Source organism: Meleagris gallopavo, chromosome 12, assembly GCF_000146605.3.
Source record: "Meleagris gallopavo isolate NT-WF06-2002-E0010 breed Aviagen turkey brand Nicholas breeding stock chromosome 12, Turkey_5.1, whole genome shotgun sequence".
NCBI classification, from domain to species: domain Eukaryota; kingdom Metazoa; phylum Chordata; class Aves; order Galliformes; family Phasianidae; genus Meleagris; species Meleagris gallopavo.
Genome location: NC_015022.2, coordinates 11,491,102 through 11,511,740, shown reverse-complemented (window position 1 = coordinate 11,511,740; position 20,639 = coordinate 11,491,102). Strand labels below are relative to the sequence as shown.

The 20,639-nt window shown below is 42.7% G+C and overlaps 1 protein-coding gene across 2 annotated transcripts in view; it reads left to right on the top strand.

Moving 5' to 3' along the window:
* The window catches only part of CEMIP (cell migration inducing hyaluronidase 1), a 61,875-nt gene that overhangs the window by 23,324 nt on the left and 17,912 nt on the right, over positions 1-20,639 (top strand). For both annotated transcript variants that reach the window (XM_010717463.3, XM_010717462.2), the window contains exons 11-17: positions 64-255; positions 7,826-8,001; positions 8,565-8,774; positions 14,068-14,273; positions 17,378-17,447; positions 18,310-18,438; positions 19,150-19,235. In XM_010717463.3, coding sequence (XP_010715765.1) covers positions 64-255; positions 7,826-8,001; positions 8,565-8,774; positions 14,068-14,273; positions 17,378-17,447; positions 18,310-18,438; positions 19,150-19,235 — 1,069 coding nt within the window. The remainder of the gene's footprint in view (positions 1-63; positions 256-7,825; positions 8,002-8,564; positions 8,775-14,067; positions 14,274-17,377; positions 17,448-18,309; positions 18,439-19,149; positions 19,236-20,639) is intronic.

Below are 20,639 nucleotides of genomic sequence, written 5' to 3'. Positions count from 1 at the left end.
AAAAGAGCTGGCACTTTCTGATAAGATTAACTGTGTCCTCCACCCTTCCTTTTGGCTTTGCAGTGAAACCAAAGCTTACGGTAACCATTGACACCAATGTGAACAGCACGGTGCTGAATCTGGTGGACGATGTGAGCTCATGGGAGCCTGGAGACAGGATTGTGGTTGCAAGCACTGACTACTCCATGTACCAGGCGGAGGAGTTCCAAGTACTGCCATGCCCATCTTGCAGACCCACCCAGGTCAAGGTTGCAGGTAAGGTGATCCATCATTAGTGTTGCATTTCACAAATTCCATCATTTTCACTGAGTGAACTCTGTTAAGAATCAGAAAAAATTAAAAGACACCTGAATTTGATGCCTAGCTTTGATGATACTTTTGAGAACGCATGGTTTTCTTACTAGAAAATCATCTAAATTGATTCTGATTCCTTTCTGCCTTCCCTTTCCATAGCTGACTCTGGGTTTGGTGGTTTTTTTGGTTTTTTTTTTTGGTTCTCAAGCTTATTGTTGAATGGATGCATTTATTTCATGGAGACAAATATTGGATATGTATTTGAAACATTCAATTTTGTATATCTGTATTTGAAAATGTATCACTTCCTGGAAAGCAGGAGATGAGCACAGCTGATCTGAGGAGTGTGGTAAGGGAGGATCTGAGTGTGAGAGATTTTAAGGCTATGAAGTAATCGACCAGCTGGCTATTTTCCTAAAAGAGTTGTATCTAACAAGACAAGTAATCTTACATTTTAGATTTATTTTATTTTTGTTTTACTACTAAAGCTACTGTTTCTCTTTTGCTGTGTCTCTAGACTGCATTGCTCTGAGGTGATGTATTAACCAAACTTTTCTGGAGTCATGTGGCACGTGTACTATCCTGAGCCACAGGAAATGGAGACTGTAGAGTGCTGCTAAATTAGTCTGAGCAGAAGGAGCAGGAAGCTTTGCAGAGTTTCAGCATTTTTCTGTTGAAGGTGACTAGCTCAAATATGGAACAAATTTCTTTTGATGAGAGGACCTTGCAGTCTAGTGATTGTAAAGTGACCTTCAGACACAATGTGCTTCCATGGTGAAGCACATACTGTTACTGCTATGAGCATGAAAGTAAAATGCAAAGGGGAAAATCTGCAACTGCACTTGAGTCTGTGAGGTGGCCTTTTTCTTCCAGAGCTAGATTTTGGTGTGGTAATGAGCAGAACATGGAAATATCAAGCGAGCTGCATCTTTTGTAAATACATGGCTTTCAATTGCCATGCTTTACAAAAGCAAGTGTAATCTTACAGTATAAAAGCATGTAACAGCTGAAGCCATTTTTTATGGCAGAATTTGCCTGGTTGTGAAACATGCACATCACCGTATCTTTTGCTTCTGCTCTGGCAATTGCTTTAGGAAGAGGTTTTGTCAGCATTTACAGTAAGATCTTTCTGAGAAACCATTTGGGCACTTGGAACATCCAATGCACCCGGGAGTTTGCTCAGCTTTGTGAAAAGAGCTGCATGATCTCTGATGCAACATCTTCTGGAAGGTATTGAATGTGCTTCCTTTGGCAGCCACCTCCCACAGGGCTCTCGCCATTCATTGTTAGACAGTCTGAAAGAGAGGTGCTCGTCAAGCCAAGAAAAATATTATTCACAGCGTGAATGTATCATAGTCTTATGACTTAAAATGACTAGTAGTTTCAAAGAAGACACATCTCCAAGTTGGATATTTTTCTTTAGTAATTTTGAGCTGTTGGAAAAATTGTACCAGACCAGTATGTTACAAATTATATCATGAAGATGATCTTGGAAGATTGTCAGTGAAAATAAAGATGACATATAAATAAATCTCTTGAAATTCCCATAATCTAACGGATCTGAAAAAATCTTGTATTTATCTTCTGTAGCAATGGCAACTGAGTTAGTTTAAAGAAATTAATAAGGGGTTAAAAACTACAAAAAAGTTAATGTGATTTTCAAGTAAAGAAGCATGGAAACACTTGTTAAAGTAATTATGCTCTTGGTCTCCAATTACTCTTTAGGAGAATTAGGACATTCCTTTTATTACCACAAATGACATGAGCACCGCGGCCAAAGTCTGCCTTTACTTATATCCAGGCAACTTCATTGACGTCAATGGGATTTCACTGATTATATAAATCAGGGCAAAATTTGGTCCAGTAGTAACAATCACATCCAATTTTCTTGTAGCAAAAGCACACTCTCACCAGAAAATAAAATCATCTGCCTGATTCAAAGTTCAGCATTGATGAAATAAAACAGGGGAAGGCTGAGCTGTCCAGTCTTTAGCAGCCAGGAGGTCTCTGACCTTCTCCATGCCTAACCATCACCTAACATCCATTGCCCTGAGCCATGATGTGCAATTAGACAGGATAAGGAACACTAATGAGCCAGGGGGTGGTATCTCCATGCTAGGTGAGCATCCCCCTGTGCTTGTGCAGCAGTGCTCAGCTCTGATTTGCATTTGGAAAGCACTTGTCATAAATGTCTGCTTCCTTTCCTGATGTGAGTTATTCAGGACTGCTTTGCTCCTCCTGAGAAAGGCTTCTGCACAGATATATTTATACACGGCATCTCGAGGGGATGTCATTTGTAGTAAGTGGCGTGGCCTGATTATCCTGAGTAGTTTTAGTTTAGCAGCTGAGAACTCCTGAAATCTGTCCTTTAAAAGACAAATGATAAAACCGTTCCTACCCAGATGGTTTATGTTCATTTTAATCTTTCTTTTTTTTTTTTTATTCTTTCTTTTTTGGAAATAAACTTAAGTTTCAGGTCTGAACTACTTAGAGACTCTTTTAAAAAGAGGCAGAAGAACTCATCTGTGTGGACAGCTAATTTGTTGTGGCAGTCACTTGGCATAAGAAGGTTTAATTATAATTGGTGCTCTCATCATTTGCTAGTAGTTTAATAGACATACTTGAGCGTATTAGGACAAAAAAGTCAGATTTATTGTGTGGGTCCTGCCCCATTTATATTGATACTTCCTGCTGAAAACTCCTACTTGCTTTACTGGCTAGAAGTGGCCTGATTAGAGGCTGGGCTTTTCCAAACGGCTTAAGAGAGTAAACACTCAATTCCCATCAGGATTTTTTCAGTAGGATTTGGGTGTCTAACTGGACTTCTGACAATCTCAGTGTAGGAAGCAAGGGAGGACACGCAGGGACTGATCTTATGTGCTGCCTTATCGCAGCAACTGTGCTCAAGTCAAAACTGCTGCTCCCACAAGGAAGCATAGCCTGGGCGAGGGCTCAGCTCTGCAGGTCCTGCTCCTGGTCAGACGGTCACTCTGATAAATGGAGGATTTTTCTCCACTGACTCCTTTGTTTGATTTTTTATTTTTTTATTTTTCCTCTGTGGGAACAGATTAAAACCTTTTGATCTTGCAGCTTCCCAAGGGCAGGGACGATGGCACAGGGCAGAGGGAGGGAGGAGGAAGGAAGGAAGGAAGGAAGGGTTGTGTTGTGGCAGCACTGGATAGTAGGAAAATCAAGTATTTGGTCTAGTTTCCCTGGGAAACAAGTCTTATCTGCATCTTCGTTGCACTGTGTGAAGTTACTACCAATGCTGATAAGTTTCACCATGGAATAGAAAGGATGAAATACCCTTTTGTGTGTCTATGTGCTTTTGATAAAACAAGAAAAACCTTTTTGTGCATAGCATAATTACTCCAATTATCCCACGTATTAGCAAATCTATTATTATGAGCCTACATATCTTAAATCTCGCTTATGGGGCAGTGAATTCTATAGAGAGAAGGAGCTACTTGTTAATGTAGAGATGTTTGAATTAAAAATGTAGACACACAGTGATCTAACAACTTCCCAGAAACTGCCTGCGTCAGCGTTCGCTGTGTGCTGTGAAGGTGGGAGAAGTTACTCCACCAGCAAAATTCAGATACTTTCAGAGATTGAGAGGGTTCTCTTTAGAAGTTGACATCATTTTTTGCTGGAACTTGCCAGAAGTTCTTTTTTTGAGGCATCCCTGGTGCTTGAGGGTTGGGCAGGAAGCATTGTGTAAGGCACCTTTCTAGCAGTCTTTTCAGCAGTCTTTTCCTTCTATCTCTGGGCATTGCTTTGAACTCCTTGTAAAGCTTCATCCTTTCTACTATAAGTCCTTTCACTCAAAACCTGTTTTCCCTTGATTTAAGGAATAATTTTTCAGTAAGATGTCAGGATGTAGTGTATGACTCAAGGCTGGTCAGATCTCTCAAGCTATGCTGCGTTGCATTTCAGGCATGCAAGAGCAAATCCCATCAAACAATTTTATAGGATGTTTGTGTGAACGTTTGTCAGTTATTAAATAGAAAGATACAGGGGCATTACCATCAGTGATGACAAACGCTTGGCAAAAATGCTAAATCTGGCAGAGATCTGGACTGGCATCTGCAATGAGTTGCACTGGTTTTAAAGATTCCCTGAAGGATTTATTGTCACTGTGATGCATGAATTAAGCAGGCAAGTTTGTGTTTAGAGTGGTGCTGCAGTGACACAGCTGCCTGGGGAGGTGGTGGAGTCACCGTCTCTGGAGGTGTGCAAGAACTGTGGGGATGTAGCACTGAGGGATGTGGTCAGTGGGCATGGTGGGGGTGTGCTGATGGTTGGACTGGGTGATCTTAGTGGTCTTTTCCAGCTTTAATGACTCTATGATTCTATGATTCTCTTTAGAAACTCTGGTTTGGGAAGCATTAAAAGACCATGAGAGGGAAGGTCTAATCCACAGAGCCTGGAGGAGAACAAAAAAACTCCTTAGGGAAAAAGAACAAATCCAGAAGCATCTTAGCTCCACTTTATCTTCACCAAATACAGACTTTCAGGTGCCTGATTCACTTCTGAAAAAGATATGTGGCACTTTATGGCATTTAAAGCCGAAGCATTTAGAAAAGTAGAAATATACCAGGGAGGTTTTTTAGAGACATCTCAGAGTGTTACCAGAGCTGAGCACCACCCACACCTGGAGCTGCTGAAACTGTTCTACATTTCCACCCTTCCCAAGTGTGATAAAGCCTGAGCCCAGGCTTTGGGGTTAGGTTCAGGTATGGCAGGTTTTCCTGGAGCTTTGTACAGCTTGGAGAGACTCGGAATTGCTATGATGTTGACATAAGTGTGTCTTTGATTAATGGATCATCTATGTTTATCTTAATGCATACTTTCTTTTAATAATTACCTTCTCCTTACTAAGTGCACTGGTGACTTTAATAGTCGCTGTCTTGAGTCATAAGCATGGAAGTGGTCTCCTATTTCGCTGAATCAAGACCTTTGTCAGCAAGCCCATACATTAATGCAGCTTTTTTTCCCTGTGAATTAACATTTTGCTAAGTGAAGGAACTGGTATGACAAAGAGAGCAGCAAACCCAGGGCATTCTTTTGAGCTCAATCACATGGGCCTGTTGTGGGGAGATGTAATCTGTGTCAGCATACGGCTTTGTTTGGTTTAGATTGTAACACAGCACAAGCCAGGCTCACCAGCAAAGCAACATCTGTCCGTGAGGGATGCAGCATGAATGTGCTCAGAGAGGAGGTGGTGAATCAGTGGCCCTGCACTCGTTATTGTTTGGGCAATCCCAGGCATGGCTTTGATGCTGAAGCAGCAGGCATGGTCCTCCTCTATTCTGCACACAGAGTTGCCTTTCTTTGCCCCACATCACTTCTGGGCTGGCTTGCCAACCTCAGGCTTGGGTTTGCCCATGCTCAGATGTCACACTGCTCCCTGGGGAGAGGAGCAGCAGCCTGGCTTCAGGTTTACAGCTCTGCAGTGGGACGCTCCCAGTGCCATGTGAGCTGCCCAAGCACACCGTGGAGCAGTCTCTTTTGTTTGATTTCTTTCCTCATGCCAATCACTGGCCGTGCCAGTGGAGGTGCCACGTGTCTATGGACGCACATCGCGGTGCTTCTGGCCCCGTGGGAAGTGCCTGGTGCCAGTTTCCAGCAGGAATTGACATCACCAGAGCGATCCCATGCCCGGCTCTGTCTCCCGTGAGCCGTGTCAGTGGGATGGCCCCACAGCCGTGGGCAGCTTGGATTTCTGGCTGCCGGGAGGAGAGGTTTGTTTTTCAAAACTCTGTTAAAGGAGCTATTATTCAAAATCCACTTTCACATTGCAAGGGGATTGCTTTCCATCTCTCCTTTTATCTCTAAACAAGTCAAGTCAGCAAAAGCAGAAAGTGAAAAACATGCACCCAAGGAGTTATATTTAGAAACTGGTTAATGCGTATTTAACATTCCTGCCAGTGCTTATGCTATTTTGCATGTCTGGACTGGTGTTAAATTAAATTAAATACATGCAAGCATGACATTTATTATTCTAGAGCTCAGCACATAAATAACAAAACTGCCCATCTAATTCCACTGCCACAAATCCTGGGGATGTGGCTTGAAATAGGACATTCTTCAGATTATCTGAACTTCTTCCTGCATTTCAGTAAATCAAGGAAAGGTCAGCTTTGGGGGAAACTAGAAAGTAACAGCTTGAAAATGGTTTCATAACCTGTGGCTCTGTTCCCTAGCAGAGCTGCTCAATGGTTCATCATGGCGCATCCCTGTGCAGAGGACACCACTGCCACTGCTTTTTTAATAGAAGTGAATAAGGGAAGCAGAGCTGTTTTGGGGGTAAGCTGGGTCTGATGTTGGCCACAAGACCTGGCTCATGGTAGCTCTGTGGGAAAGCTCAGGGCCTTTCTATGCAAGAAATTGCAAATACAGGTGAGGTGCAAACCCATGGCCTCTCAGTGTCGTCACTTGTGGGGTTGAGCATCCAATTCCCACAACACCCTCCACCCATGGCAGACAGTGGTGTGGACCTTGCCTTGCTGGCAGCAAGAAGGAGCACCGACCCTTCCCAAATCCCAGTATTGCCTTTGAACTACGCTGCTCCCAGACCAGCAGAAAGGGGGAGTGAATGGTGTTTGCTTATCTTTGTTATAAAGTCATAGCAATGTGTTTTGGTTAAAACAAGAATGTTTCAATGTTCAAAATCCTCCACACAACTTGGCACTTCCAGTGCAGCACAAAGTACTTCACAATGATAGCCAGGCTTTGGGCTTGCCATTTGTTTCTAATTACTGCTTTGAATGATTCCACTGAAATGAAATACATGCAAGTGTAGCATTCCTGAAAGTTCAGTGTTTACTTAAAGAGTTTATTACTTATTTTTACTGGAATAATACAGAATGTAGTCCGTAAGATGAACCTTTTTCCAACTGCATTCTCTGCAGAAAGCCGAGGAAGGAAGGAAGGAGCATGCATATGTTTGAATAAAAATACAGCAAAGAGATTATTTTGCTCTCTAGACATCCCCTGTGCCTGGGCTTCACCCCTTTCTGTTCAGGGCAGGGAGGGCTCTCTGTGGTTTTAACCCCTCCACAGAGCCAGGTGTGTTTGTGGAGGCAGGTTAGAAGCAATGTGGTCTGGCATGCAGTCCTATCAGCTGCAATGTGTGGGACAGACGGAGGTGCTGGGAGCAAGCCGGAGATGTGCAGGCAGATCTAAACTGAGAGTTCGGGATAGCAATCAGGGAGAGGTTTTGCAGTTCTGAAATGATCACAGTCTCTTTCTAAGGTAGGAGAAGTGTTTTGTCTAGCAGCCTGTTGGTTTAGCTCCCTGACTAACTGGAGCAACTTCAGACCAAAAATCCCACTTCCTCTGTTGCAAATGTCCCAGCAGGACACAGAGGGACACCTGTGCTCCAGCCTTCCGCCTTTTGAGGAGCCAGCCAACAGTTTTTGCTGATTCCAGTGCTCCTTTCATTATCAACCAAGCCCACCACAGGAAGCACAAGGGGAAACCAGCAGCGCTGGCAGAGTAACTCTGAAAATGGATCTTGTTCCTGCAGGGAAAGCAGCGTACCTCCACGTTGGCGAAGTCATTGATGGCGTCGACATGCGGGCAGAAGTGGGACTGCTGAGCAGGAACGTTGTGATCATGGGCGAGATGGAGGGGCAGTGCTATGAGTACAGCAGCAAGTTGTGCTCCTTCTTTGATTTCGATACCTTTGGGGGACACATCAAGGTAGGGCTGGAGCCTTCCCCTTACACTTTCCTCCACCCAGCCACACCTTCTGCACTGAGAAAGTCAGGCTGCAGGAATGGAGGAATCTCTTGTGTCAGCTGCTGAGCAAGCAGCCCCTCCCTGTGGTGCAGCAGATCCACCCCACTGCTGCTACCTGTCCCTCAGCTTTGAAATACACCCATGCAGACAATACCCAGTGAGGCTGGTGCTCAACCCATCCAGGATACAACCTCCATATCCCAATTCTAGTTTTCCCCAAATTCCAGTGGTGCTCCTGCCAGGAGGTTCATTTTGAGCCCAAGTGACAGAAACTCATGGGAAACATTAAACCTGAATGCTTTTTTCTTCCAAAATAAAGTCATGGCGGCAGTGATGGTATCAAAGAGCAGCTATGGACTCCTTAGCAATCATGACTCTCTCCTTCACCCTGCAGCCATACACTCCCTCGCACATAATAAATCTCTCTAGCAGATACATCCATTGCTCTACATCCCTGTATTCCCCCACCCTCTTGCCCTCAACACCCTTTTATCTTTCTTGACTGATGTTCTGTCATTCTCCAGATCGCTCTTGATTTTAAGGCTACCCATCTTGAAGGTCTAGAACTGAAATATATGGGCCAGCAGACAATGGGACATTACCCAATTCACTTCCACATGGCTGGAGATGTGGACGAGAAAGGAGGCTACAACCCTCCAACATATGTGAAGGATGTCTCCATCCACCATACCTTCTCCCGCTGTGTCACAATCCACGGATCCAATGGTTTGCTGGTAAGAAACCCCAATGTCTACCTTATAGATCCAGGCACCAGTCAAATTATTTCCTCATCGTGTGAATACAGCTTAATTACTGCAATGTAAGGTGTTTTATTGTTAGAACTAGGATCTGTCTCTTTCTCCTAATTACGTAGATATTCCAGGCATATTTCAACCTGCATTCTTAAAAAGGAGGAGACAAAGTGACACTGCAGGCTGTGTGTGAATCAGAGCAGGCAGAGCTTTTGTCTGTTGGCAGGGATGTCTGTGGACCAGCCCATCTCTAATGAGTAGTTGGACCTGGCTATAGACAGAGCTTGCTATTTAAAGACGATAATCAGAAGGTTTAAGTGTGCTTCATCTCTCCTATAATAAAGCTTTGGGTTTGCAATGTCATTCACAACGTTAAGCATTCACAGAGCTCTGGTTTGTCAGAATTAATCTCCAAAACAGAAAATCCTTTTGGATAAATCTATATAATGACATATGCTTATCAGACACTTCACAGTACAGCAGAAGTGCTAGGAGCACAGTCTGATTCTCCCTTAGATGTAGAGATGCTGCCTTCTTTGTTGTAAGTCTGCAGAGGGAAACATTATCATACTGAGCATCCTGGATCATGGTATGGACCCCAGAAGGCTTCCTTCACTGCTACCCCACCTTTGTTCCCCGGTTTCCTCAGAGAGCACAGTTGTTCCTTTGGTACTTCTGGGATAGGAATAAGTTGTGTTGGTCCCAGTCCTTGTTGCTTTATTAGTTTTGAACTCCCCATCATTTTAAGACAGTATCTTCAAAGCCAACCACATCAAGAACTTAACATAGGGTATTTTCCACCCATCTGATGATTGCAAGGAAACCAAGATCCAAAATGTTCTGAATGAATGCCATTCCTGGAACTATATATCCAATCAGCTCCATGCACAAAACCAGACAGGAGAAAAGAGAAATCTTTACTTGCATTCAGGAAGTATAAAGAAATCTATCCCAAAAGCAGAGCTGCTAAAGATGTGGAATAAACATCAAGTTTGACTATCCAACTTTTTTCCCAAGTATCAGTTCAGATACAAAGTCTTCCTTTTGGCTAGGAAGGCAGGATACTGCCTCCAAAAGTGGCAGCAATGGAAATGGAAGTCACAGGCATAATTAAAATGCACAGAAGTTAAAGAGAGGACATTGAAATTGCAGTTCCAGAAGAGGAATGGCTTTTATCTTCTATTTGTGAATCCTGCTTCTGATCTCTGTCCTTCTAAGTTTATACCATGAAATCTAGTGACTGAACTCATCTTGTAGGGAAAAAAGTATATATATATAAGTATATATATATATACATATATATATGTGACACTCAAGATCATATGAGAACTGTCCATTCAAAGTCACCAGCACGGGGGCTGAGCATGCAATGAGTAGGCGGAGGAGAAGGTCATTGTTTCAGGATTTGTGTGCCACAGAAGGCTCTTACCAATGGCACCATAAACACACTATCTGTGTATGCAGAGTTTGCACAGCTGTTGGTGAACTGCAGACCAGCTAGATCCCTGTTTATCAATCTGACATGAGATCTTAATTCCTTGTTCATTAATAGTTGGCAAAACAAATGCCCTGTGCCTGGCATTTTTTGTACCAGCCAGATAAATAGATTTGTATGGAGCATTTGGAAATAGTTCTGTCTTTTCTGCTTTCTCCAAGTGACAACTGTGCTTCGGGGGATGCATGGCAGAGAGATGCATGTGCTCATGCTTTTCAGCCATGATGACACAATGAAATTCAGACAGGCTGAGGCAGCTGATGAAAACAGCTTTCTCTCTTGCTGTTACTTAACAGCCCTAAATGACCATTATTTGCTTTCAGGAAAAGGCACCCTAGAGAAATCTTAGATTTTGGGTATGTAAAATCTAAACTCTTAAGAATGCAATCTCTGCTGATTGTAATTTATCAAAATGTGTCAATACTAAACTCTACGTTTAACCTATTTTTTATTCTAACCATTCAATTATTGCTAATGGCTGAATTGAAAGCTGCAGTGAAGTAAAGCCATCTGTTTGTTCAGTTTCATCAGAGAACAGGTACTCCTGGTTGCATCACTTAAATGGTGTTTCATTGCTCAGATAGACATCTGCAGTTAGCAGCTCCAAGCCTTGATTCTTCATGTGATCCCACTGCAATCTCCTCATCTGCTTTCCGATTCTGTTTCCCTTCCTTTCCTGTTCCTTCTGCCCCAGATAAACTCACTGGCACCCCACATAGGTCTCTGGTGAGTACTGTGGTTATTCTGTGTATTTCCTAGCTGCCTACTATCTCCTGACTTGGGCAACACTACCTGTTTCTACATGCATGAGCAGCATTTGTACAGACAGCAAACAGCTCCTTCTTCCCCCAGGTAACATTCATTCTCTCTGAGGTCAGGGTGATCTATAGCATGCTTTTCTGAGGGAAAACTCTCCTTGATGATGTACATGAAACAGACTTTGAAAATAGCCATGCAAAACATTTAGCTGGACTGTTAAACCTCAGCATAGCATAGCATTTAAGGATGCGTTTAACTGTAGGCCATTGATTTCCAAGGGGTTTTTCACATGACTGTAGAGCCATCTATTTATTCCTGATGGCAGAACTGTTTTTCTGTGCGTCTGCATGGTGCTGCTGAAAGTCCCTGTCCCAACAGAATCTTATTTCCCTCAGCGAGTTTTTCTGTGCTTGTCTACAAATTCACATTCACAGGGAGGCACAGAGGGTCCTTTTGGAAACAAATCTGTAGAAATTCTCAGCATAATTCTTGACATTTCCAATAATTACCCAATGTTTTCTTTAATACGTTGGCCATAAAAACCACCCATTTACGCCACTGCAATCCCTGGGATCAAACTTTACTCTGATTCCCACTCTGTCCACTGGACCCCAGTGAGCAACCTAAAATAGAAACTCCCATTAGTGCAAGAAATTAAATGAAGGTCAATAAACACTCTGTCAGGGTCCAGGGGAGAACTGTACTTCATGGAGTAAGAGGCTGAGCTATGTGACTACTTAAGCAGTATCTGATTTTAGTAATCCAGCTGTACTGCACAGTGGTTGTTTTGCCACGGAGGGCATTATCTAGCTATAAATTACTCATGGTTAAGGTAAGATTATGGACTGTTAAGAAGGTTTTAATCAAAAATTAAGTCCTTTGGAAAAAATCTTTTGGAACTTGCAGTTCTTCTGCAATGCGAACATTTCATTACTGGGCTTGTGCATGAAAAAACATACAGGAAACTTGTGTTTGTCAGAGCTGAGCGGGAGATGAGATATGGGAAAAGTAATTCATCAAGTGGAGGGTGACAGATACAGTAGGGACCAGGTCGCCCTGATTGATAACTCTGTTATTCTGTGGGCTTTCAGGGATGAGTTAGGACAACATTGGGTTTGTTGGCTTTGAGCCCTTCTGCCAGTGTACATTCCTCTTTCTGCTTCACTCCTCTCAACAAACTGGGAGAGATATTCTCCTGTAACATTACATCCCATGAATAGTGGTGGGCTTTGCCCCACTGTCATCTGATTGCCACAAGTCTTCATATCCTAGTCCTGGTGCAGCACTGTGCTGGTTGGAGAGATAAATGACTTTTCCGTGTGGCTGATGTTTCTCTGAGGAAGCCATTTCCATCATCTAAATGTTGCAGCACCATTACTTGCTTTTCCAGTGCTACTGTTGTGCGCAAGAAAACTAATTGTCTTTGGTGGCTGTCTGCAATTTTAACAACTCCGAGATTGAAAGGCTTCCTCTACGCACTGGAAATCTTCATCTGAAAAGAGGTCACTCTAATGAGATGTTCTCCTATCCCATAAACCTTTATAATTGCAAGGCTGGGACAGCTCATGTGTCCAGGGAGGGATGGTTCAATGTAGTACATACTGTTTATGCCTAAATAAAGAAACCTTGACCTTGCAAAAGCTGTCATCTAGTTAAATTAGAGAAGTTAGCAGTAAATTTTAGTGAAGTAATTTAGTGGAATGTACCACTTTGCAGGTCATTTTAACTCTGTTTAATTTACTGTGGTGACTTATGTTCAGAGATTTGAATATTTACACTGGAGCATGGATGATACATAATAGATGTGTGTGCAAATGTAAGCTTGCAGTAGATTTGGCAAGCAAAGTACTCTCTCTTAAGTGAAAGCATTCTTGTAATCATTTCAACACTAGTCTTGGGATTTGATTTGAAACTGGTTCTCCTGGCCTCAACATGAGGCATGTAGATGACAGAAGAATCTCAGTCCTGCTTACAAAAGTAACCCAGGTGCTTAGGAGTAAGATCTTTCAACAACCCTGTAGAGAATGAGTTCTGCATCCATTTTAATATCATATTTGTCCCTTCATGATTGCTGTCTCATAAGAAGCATTTGTAGAAAAACAATGGTGTCTATCTAAGCTTTGCTAGAAAGGTTTCCCAGGTCAAAGGTAGGTAATCAGTGAAGGCTGATGGGACAAGCAAGGAGAGACCCCAAGACAGACAGCATTTCACCAGGCAAATGAAGGCTTGAAATTCATTTTCCATATCCCAGATATATACATTAATACCTAACTTGTTGGACACTGAGGGTTGTTGTTTTCCAGCCAATCCAAGCCTTAGGCTTTGAGTTCACATATCTGCTCCTGAAATTGTTTTTTCAGATCCTCTAGTGAGGTGATGGGTATTGTTCTGTCCAACACAATAGTGTTCTGATGTTAACACCGTTGAAACAAAACCAGAACAGCACTGATTAACACCAGCTGATTTGTCTCAGGGTCAAGTAAAGCTTCTGTCAACAACTTGGAAAAAAGGATCAGGTCAAAGCTAAAACAAGCCAGCCTGTCTGGAAAAAAAGACTTGCCACCTCTCTGATAGCCTGAAAAAATATTTTTTCAGCTCAGCTGCATTTTTCAGATGTATTTTATGTAGCTGCTTGTGTAACTCTACGTGAAGATGAATGAGCCCAGATGTAATTTGAACATCCGACATCCTTCATTCACTTCTGCACCCCATGTTTCTTCCAGTCCATGCTAAGATAGTCTGATTTTGCAGACAAAAGAATGGAACTAGCATTCCCTAGATGACAACAAATTCTAGTTGAATTTAAATTTTGAGAGCATAACAAATTCTAGTTAATAACTCCCACATCTAAATTTGCTTTGTACAATGAACTCTTAAGTGTAGAAAGCGATATTGCTTTTACTTTTGCTTTTGCTTGTACACCCTGAGTTCAAGAGGATACTGGAGTGCTATTACTGTAAAGTCTCTTCCTTATATGTAATGGCTGAAGGATGAAACTTGACCTTTGTTTTGTACATGCAGGTGAAGGATGTTGTGGGTTATGATGCACTGGGCCATTGTTTCTTTACGGAGGACGGACCAGAAGAGCGCAACACATTTGATCACTGCCTTGGACTGCTTGTTAAACCCAGCACTCTGCTCCCTTCTGACCGAGACAGCAGGATGTGCAAACTGATCACAGAGGGTGCTTACCCAGGATACATCCCTAAACCCAGGCAAGACTGTAGGTGAGTGGGAGCCTTTCTTTTCTTCTTTCTATTGTTGCAGGATTTACCCACAAAATATTATGAATTCCACTTTAGTTCCAATTTAGTTGCCTACACACCTGGGCTGTAATTTTCATTTTTACCATGAAGCCAATTGTGGTGATTGCTATCTAAGATATTACTGGAAATCTCTTTTGAAATAGGATTATGCCTTGCACATTCAGGAGTTGCGGTGGTTCAATAAAGCGTCCAGAATGAGCTGGATTCTGACATTAGTGCCCATATGGAATGATAGTTGATTATGAAAATACTCCCATTTATTCTAAAGCCATTATCTGCAGGGAACAGATATAGTTTAACGATACGGGATTGGCATTATGCATCCATTGGCAATTTACCCAAACCGAAGAATAAAACAAACATGTTGTAATAAATGCAGTTTAGCACAGAATTAGGGCTTGGCAATAGAAGATCAAAGACTGTATATGCCTGTTGGATCACTAATAGTGTCTATGCATAAGCTCATGAAAATGTTTCCATGAGAACTTCCCAAAACTTCTATTTTTCAGTATTAAACTTGAAAAATGCTCAATGCCTTTCATCTCCCTTTTGCAAGATCCTTTCCTCTAAGTGTCCTTTCAGATCTGCCAACTGAGGTTTAGATGAGGATTATAGAAGCATTTGCAATGAGAAGGGATTTCACAAGTTCTTTTTGCAGTTCTGTTGCCTGTAGAAAAAAATAATCAAATGAAGTGTAGAAGAAACATGACCAGCTTAGCCACATAGTTAAGCTTTAGAGTTCTTGCTAGGATTCATGGTTTTTTTGTTACTAGTAATTTTTAGCGCAGGTTACAGAAACACCAGTCATGAATATTGTTGTTGCAGTTGATCCTATCATAAGACAGAATATGGACTCATGGAGCTCCTGAAGTCCATTCTGGTCATTTTTTCATTCTGTTTTTCTACCTCAAAATCTAAGTGTACAGCCAAGGAATGTGATTTCATTGCTTGTTACTGGCTGCTAGGGACAAGTGCTCATTTTGATGCATGTTTGGTATCTCATTAGCTTCCTTGGTCTTCTCCCTTCACACCAATTCTTGAGAGAACAGTAAACTCTTAAAGTGAAACCTGTGTAGTTAACAGCTGGAAAAGCAACTGTAATGAAGGGACATTAACAAATAATCTGGAGCAAATATGTGGACATCAAGTTTGCCTTCAGAAGCTTTGAATTGATGGTGATCATCAAAACTAAACTTGACAGTAAGACTGCTGTGCAGGAGGAGGGAAGTTCCTCCACAGTGAAGTTTTGTCTTGAGACTACACAGCATTGTTGCTGCATTGATGCTGCTGGGAGAAATGGCTGTTCAGATTTTTCTTCAGGGGTTTTCTTTTGCTGTAGTTCGAGGGGAAAAAAATGACACTAAAAAAACTAATTTCTGACCAACAAGAAGTCAGTGAGAAAGTCTACAGAGCCAGACTTTTGTCTTCAAAATGAGATAGTGAGAAGCTGATTGATGCCTAATAACAGCTAAAAATCTTTGGGTGTTTTCTTTCATTTAAAAGTACTCTTAGTCTGCTGAGACTCTATCACTATCACCCATTCTGTCCTCAGAACTAACTGGGGTTTGGTCCAGAGAAACATATTTTTAGCTTTTTTCTTTGGCAAGAGAAAGAGATGAAATTCATGCGGTGCTTTTTTTCACATCTGTGTTTGTTTATAAATGACACTTAATGCATCCATTCATAAAATAAATCAGCCATTGTTCTCATTTTCCACATAATTCACTTAATTGTCAGCGGGACATGTTTTGTGTCATTTGAAATATTATTACAGAAAAATAGTACTAGGAATGATATGCTGATGTGTAATGAAAAAGTTCTACTGTACTTTGATACGCTACGTCTTCCTTTATAAAGGAATTTAAGGACCGATTAGATAGAACCCTTGTTTTGCACTGTGCTCATCCAGCCTGCTAGTGCACGAGTACACCGTGGTTGCCCCGCGCATCAACCCACGCCATCCCCATGGGCAGCAGCCAAGGCACTCGGCACAGGGATGAGGGATGAGTGCCAGCTGTGGCTCTGTTGGCTTGGAATAGGCAGGCAGGCAGCTGCTGCTGGTAATTAAGACAATAGGATTGTGCCAAATGACACAGTAACATGTCCAGTGCACATGGCTGTGAGGAACAGGGCTGGGCTGAGACAGGTCATTGGGAAATGCAGCGGATTCAAGGCCTTGCTTTTGTGTTTGGAGGCAGCCTATCAATAATCTCAAGTTGTTTTTTCTAGCCCAGCCTTGTACATTTTCATGATGCAGTCAAATGTATCAAATGTTGCCTTAGACCAGAAATTCCTTTAGAATATAAAGACTCCTTGAATCCTTCATGAAGGAGACGTAAGGGTTAGGTAGGTGCATCCCCTTCAGGAGGATGAATCCCACCCAGCAAATTTTGGGAGCGAGTCACGTGTCTCCTGGATGTTTCACTCCCAAAGTTCATGTGCCCGTTGGTTAATGATGACTGTATGTCACCAGATGGACAGCGATAGATTGATCTTTCCTCCTCAACGGGCATCTCTCAAGAGTCTTTTTATGTGCATTAGGCAAATGGAGTCCCTTTGTTCCAGAAGAAATGCAATGCATAGTGGGGTGGGAGCAAATAAAGTTAATGAATCACAGCAGCTCTGTGTAAAAGCAGGTGCTATGGTATACTTCCAAAGCCTTTAGAGGTAATTCATTGGGTCCCTTGATTAAACAAACCTCTAATGAACCTGAGGGCTTATTTGGGGGCAAATGCTTTTCTGTAGCTTGTGCAACAACATATTTACCTTATCATAAAACATGACTGACATCTGACAGCTTCATAGCAGGCTTGGAATTGCAATAGAAATTCCTCATTTAATACTCTGGGGTTTTAAGAGATAAGGCCATGTTCTCTGTCAAACCACAAAGGACAAATGTGGTATGAGAAGAGAAAGAAAAACAACAAACAGCCCCTTTGCCCCTGGGCAAGACCCCTTATCTGGGGTCTTATCAGCCATGCCTGTACTGTGAGGAGCTGAGCCATGATTCTGGCGTGTGCTCAAAGTGTCATTTTCATCTCACTCTTTGTTTTCCTCATCTGCAGCGCTGTATCCACCTTTTGGATAGCCAACCCACACAACAACCTTATAAACTGTGCAGCTGCGGGGTCTGAAGTGAGTACAGAAGTTTCTTATTTGGTAACAATTCAGAGCTGAGGGCCCTGCGAGCCAAGGCTCTTGCTGGAATAAAACCTGCTTCTGTTACTCAGGCATTCTTGAAACTGCTAGATAGAGACATATATTAATGTGGTTAGTGCTGCCAATAAAAGGTAATGTTTTTTCTTTTGCTCCATACTTCTTACTTCTCCACACTTGCTGTTTCTAGAGCTGGACGACTTTAACAAAACTTCCCAGCCTTTGCACAGTGTGCAGCCTGAATAAATGAAATATATCTGGCTGCATAGTCCCAGTGAAGTCTTTGGCAGTGATTCTGTTGATTGCAGTACAGTAACATTGCCCTGAAATTTCAATCAACACTAACGCTAATTCCACAGAAATCCTTGGTCACATTGGGAGATTTAATTTTCTACTAAGACAAATAAACAAGCAAGCCAAGCCTTAAATAAGGAGATGCGGTCTTTCCAGAAGTTCAGAACCTGATTGCCTACGTTTGGGTTCCCAAATATATTTTTAGACAGCTAAATAAACTGGATGTGATTTTTAAGATGTGCACATGCACAGATGGGAGGGCATCAATGTATGTGCGTGTTGTGAGTTAGAAAAGTCGTATAACTTTAAGATAGATGTCACAGTTTAAATTAAAGCAGCCTGCTTTTGCTGCACAGGAGTGTGACTGTAAATACGTGTGTGAGTTCAGCGCTCTGCTGAACGCAGTTAGACAGGTCAATGCTGCTAGCTGTGATTTGTCCTGAAATCTTCTGGCTTACGTCTTGAGGATTTACTGATAAATCCTTGGGCTAATGCAGACCAGCAAAGAGGTTCAAGCGAAGGCTCAGATGTCGTTTCTTTTTCTCAGGAAACAGGCTTTTGGTTTGTTCTGCACCACGTGCCAACGGGGCCCTCGGCGGGCATGTATTCCCCCGGCTACTCGGAGCACATGCCGATGGGGAGATTTTCCAACAACCGCGCACATTCCAACTACCGAGTGAGTCTGCACGCAACTGGAATGCTGCCGTCAAAAAAACATCGCTTTCTCGCTCCAGCTCTTTGGATCTGCAAGCTATTAATGCCTGTGCTTTCTGTTTCGCTCGGAGTTCATGCAAACTTGTTTGTGTCTGCAGATAGAGCAGCTTGCAGGCTGGTGTGGCAGCGCTCTGAGCCAGCCAGCATCCTCTTGGCTCCTGGGCACCAACGCTCTTCCCTCTGCTTGGCTGCACTGGGCTCATTCTTTGCTTCTGCTTTCCTAAAATAGTGCCTACAGGAGCATCTATTGGCAGCTTGTCTAATTATAGGCCTCAACTGCCAATGTTAGCAATTGACCAAACGGCTTCTAAAAGAATAAATACAGCCACTGTGTCTGATCGCCCTCTCTCACTCTTTCCCTGTTTGCCCTCAGCACGCTGTGTGTGGTGCCGTGGTGAGGACTGCTGGTCCTGAGGCTGCAGCAGTATGTTTAGGTGTATGGGTGTACATTTAGAAGAGAGCTGCATTTTCAGGAAATATTGAGCAGTTTGGGATGACACATGCAATTCCTGATAGTATTGACAATACTCTGTTTCATACGTTATTAGCAGAAGCAGTTATTAGGATTGTGCCATATACTTTGGCTTGGGACAATTAGAGACAGAACTTGGAAGTGGAAAGAACTGTAGAATATGTAAATAAACCATAATATTACATTTCCATTTTCTTTCAGGCTGGAATGATCATCGATAACGGTGTTAAAACCACTCCTGCTTCAGCCAAGGACAAAAGGCCCATTCTGACACTGATTTCTGGGAGGTAAAGTGCTCTGCACAGCTCGGTTTGGAAAAGACTTCTCTTTAGCACTGGTTTATAACTATAATGTTGCTCCCAAGGAAGCTGATATGAATCATTGCAATGCATTTGAGGGGCAGTTATTGAGGAAAGGATTTCACTTAAATTTCATAGAATCATTAAGGTTGGAAAAGACCACTAAGCTCACCCAGTCCAACCACCCAACCCATCACACCATGCCCACTGACCACGTCCCTCAATGCCAAATCTCCATGGCTCTTGAACACCTCCAGGGATGGTGACTCCATGGTGATTTATCACTTTCTAACTTCATCTCCTTATTGCAGGTCATAGAGGATCCCCAGCACCTCATCTTCCTGCTGTCTTTGCTCTTTTGCTTGGAGCTGAGCGGGCATAGATATTACATCTGCTCTAGAGTATTCTACTGATTTCTTTGGTAGATAGAGACAATTAAATGCTGTCTGGCCAACAGCTCTGCTGGATAGAATTTGCTGCAAGTTTTCCACAAACAGGAAATGAAAGTACTTCCGGGGAATGCTGTTGATCTTCTTCATTCCTTCAGGACCTGCTTGAGCAGGGAACACTTCAGCAGCAGAACTTACACTTTGATTTCCAATTTCTGCCTAGTTTCAAATCTGACAATGCAGCAATGTTACAATTAACTGCATGGTGTGACCCTCCATCCCTGGAGCTGTGTGTAGCATCCATATGACATAACGGAGTCACTTAGAAATGATAAAAACCTCTTTACAGAGTGTATTGTGGATCAGCAGACTTAACCCAGTGGTGGCTCCTGGGAAGACCCACTCTTTTTCCAAAGCAGACCCCCGTGGGGAGGCTGATGTAAGCCAAGGGCTTCTTGCAGGCAAAGTGTACCAGTGTAAGGGCTGCACTTGCACCCTTTTATCTCATTAGAGGCTCAGTCTGGTTCTTAACATAGTTACCAACCCCAGGAAGAGAAAAGGACTTAAATGCTCTCAAGTTGCACAGTTTTCATTCCTGACTTCAGTGCCTCCGTAGCACTCAGATGGCGTTTTCCCATGGCTGAGTCTCTGGACAGAGGGAACCAACAGGGCAGAGAAATGTCACTGCTCAGGAAGGGACTGTTGAGTTTTTCCTTTCTCCTTTCCATCTCTACGGCGCAGGTTGCCCACACTGCTGGTTATGCACTGGGAAAGCACTGTATGAGTGGGTTCAGCATCTTCTCTAGGGAACTCATCCTGTGCTCTGCATCAGCACAGTGCCCCACCCCAGCTGATGAGGTGAGAATTTGATGCTGATGCTGAAAGAATTTGAAAAAAGAATATTATTGACGTTGTTTTAATGCCAAATTAATTGAGATAATCAGCTGAATAGTAAAAATTACCCCAAAGAAACAACAACAACAGCAAGAAAAGCCCATCATAA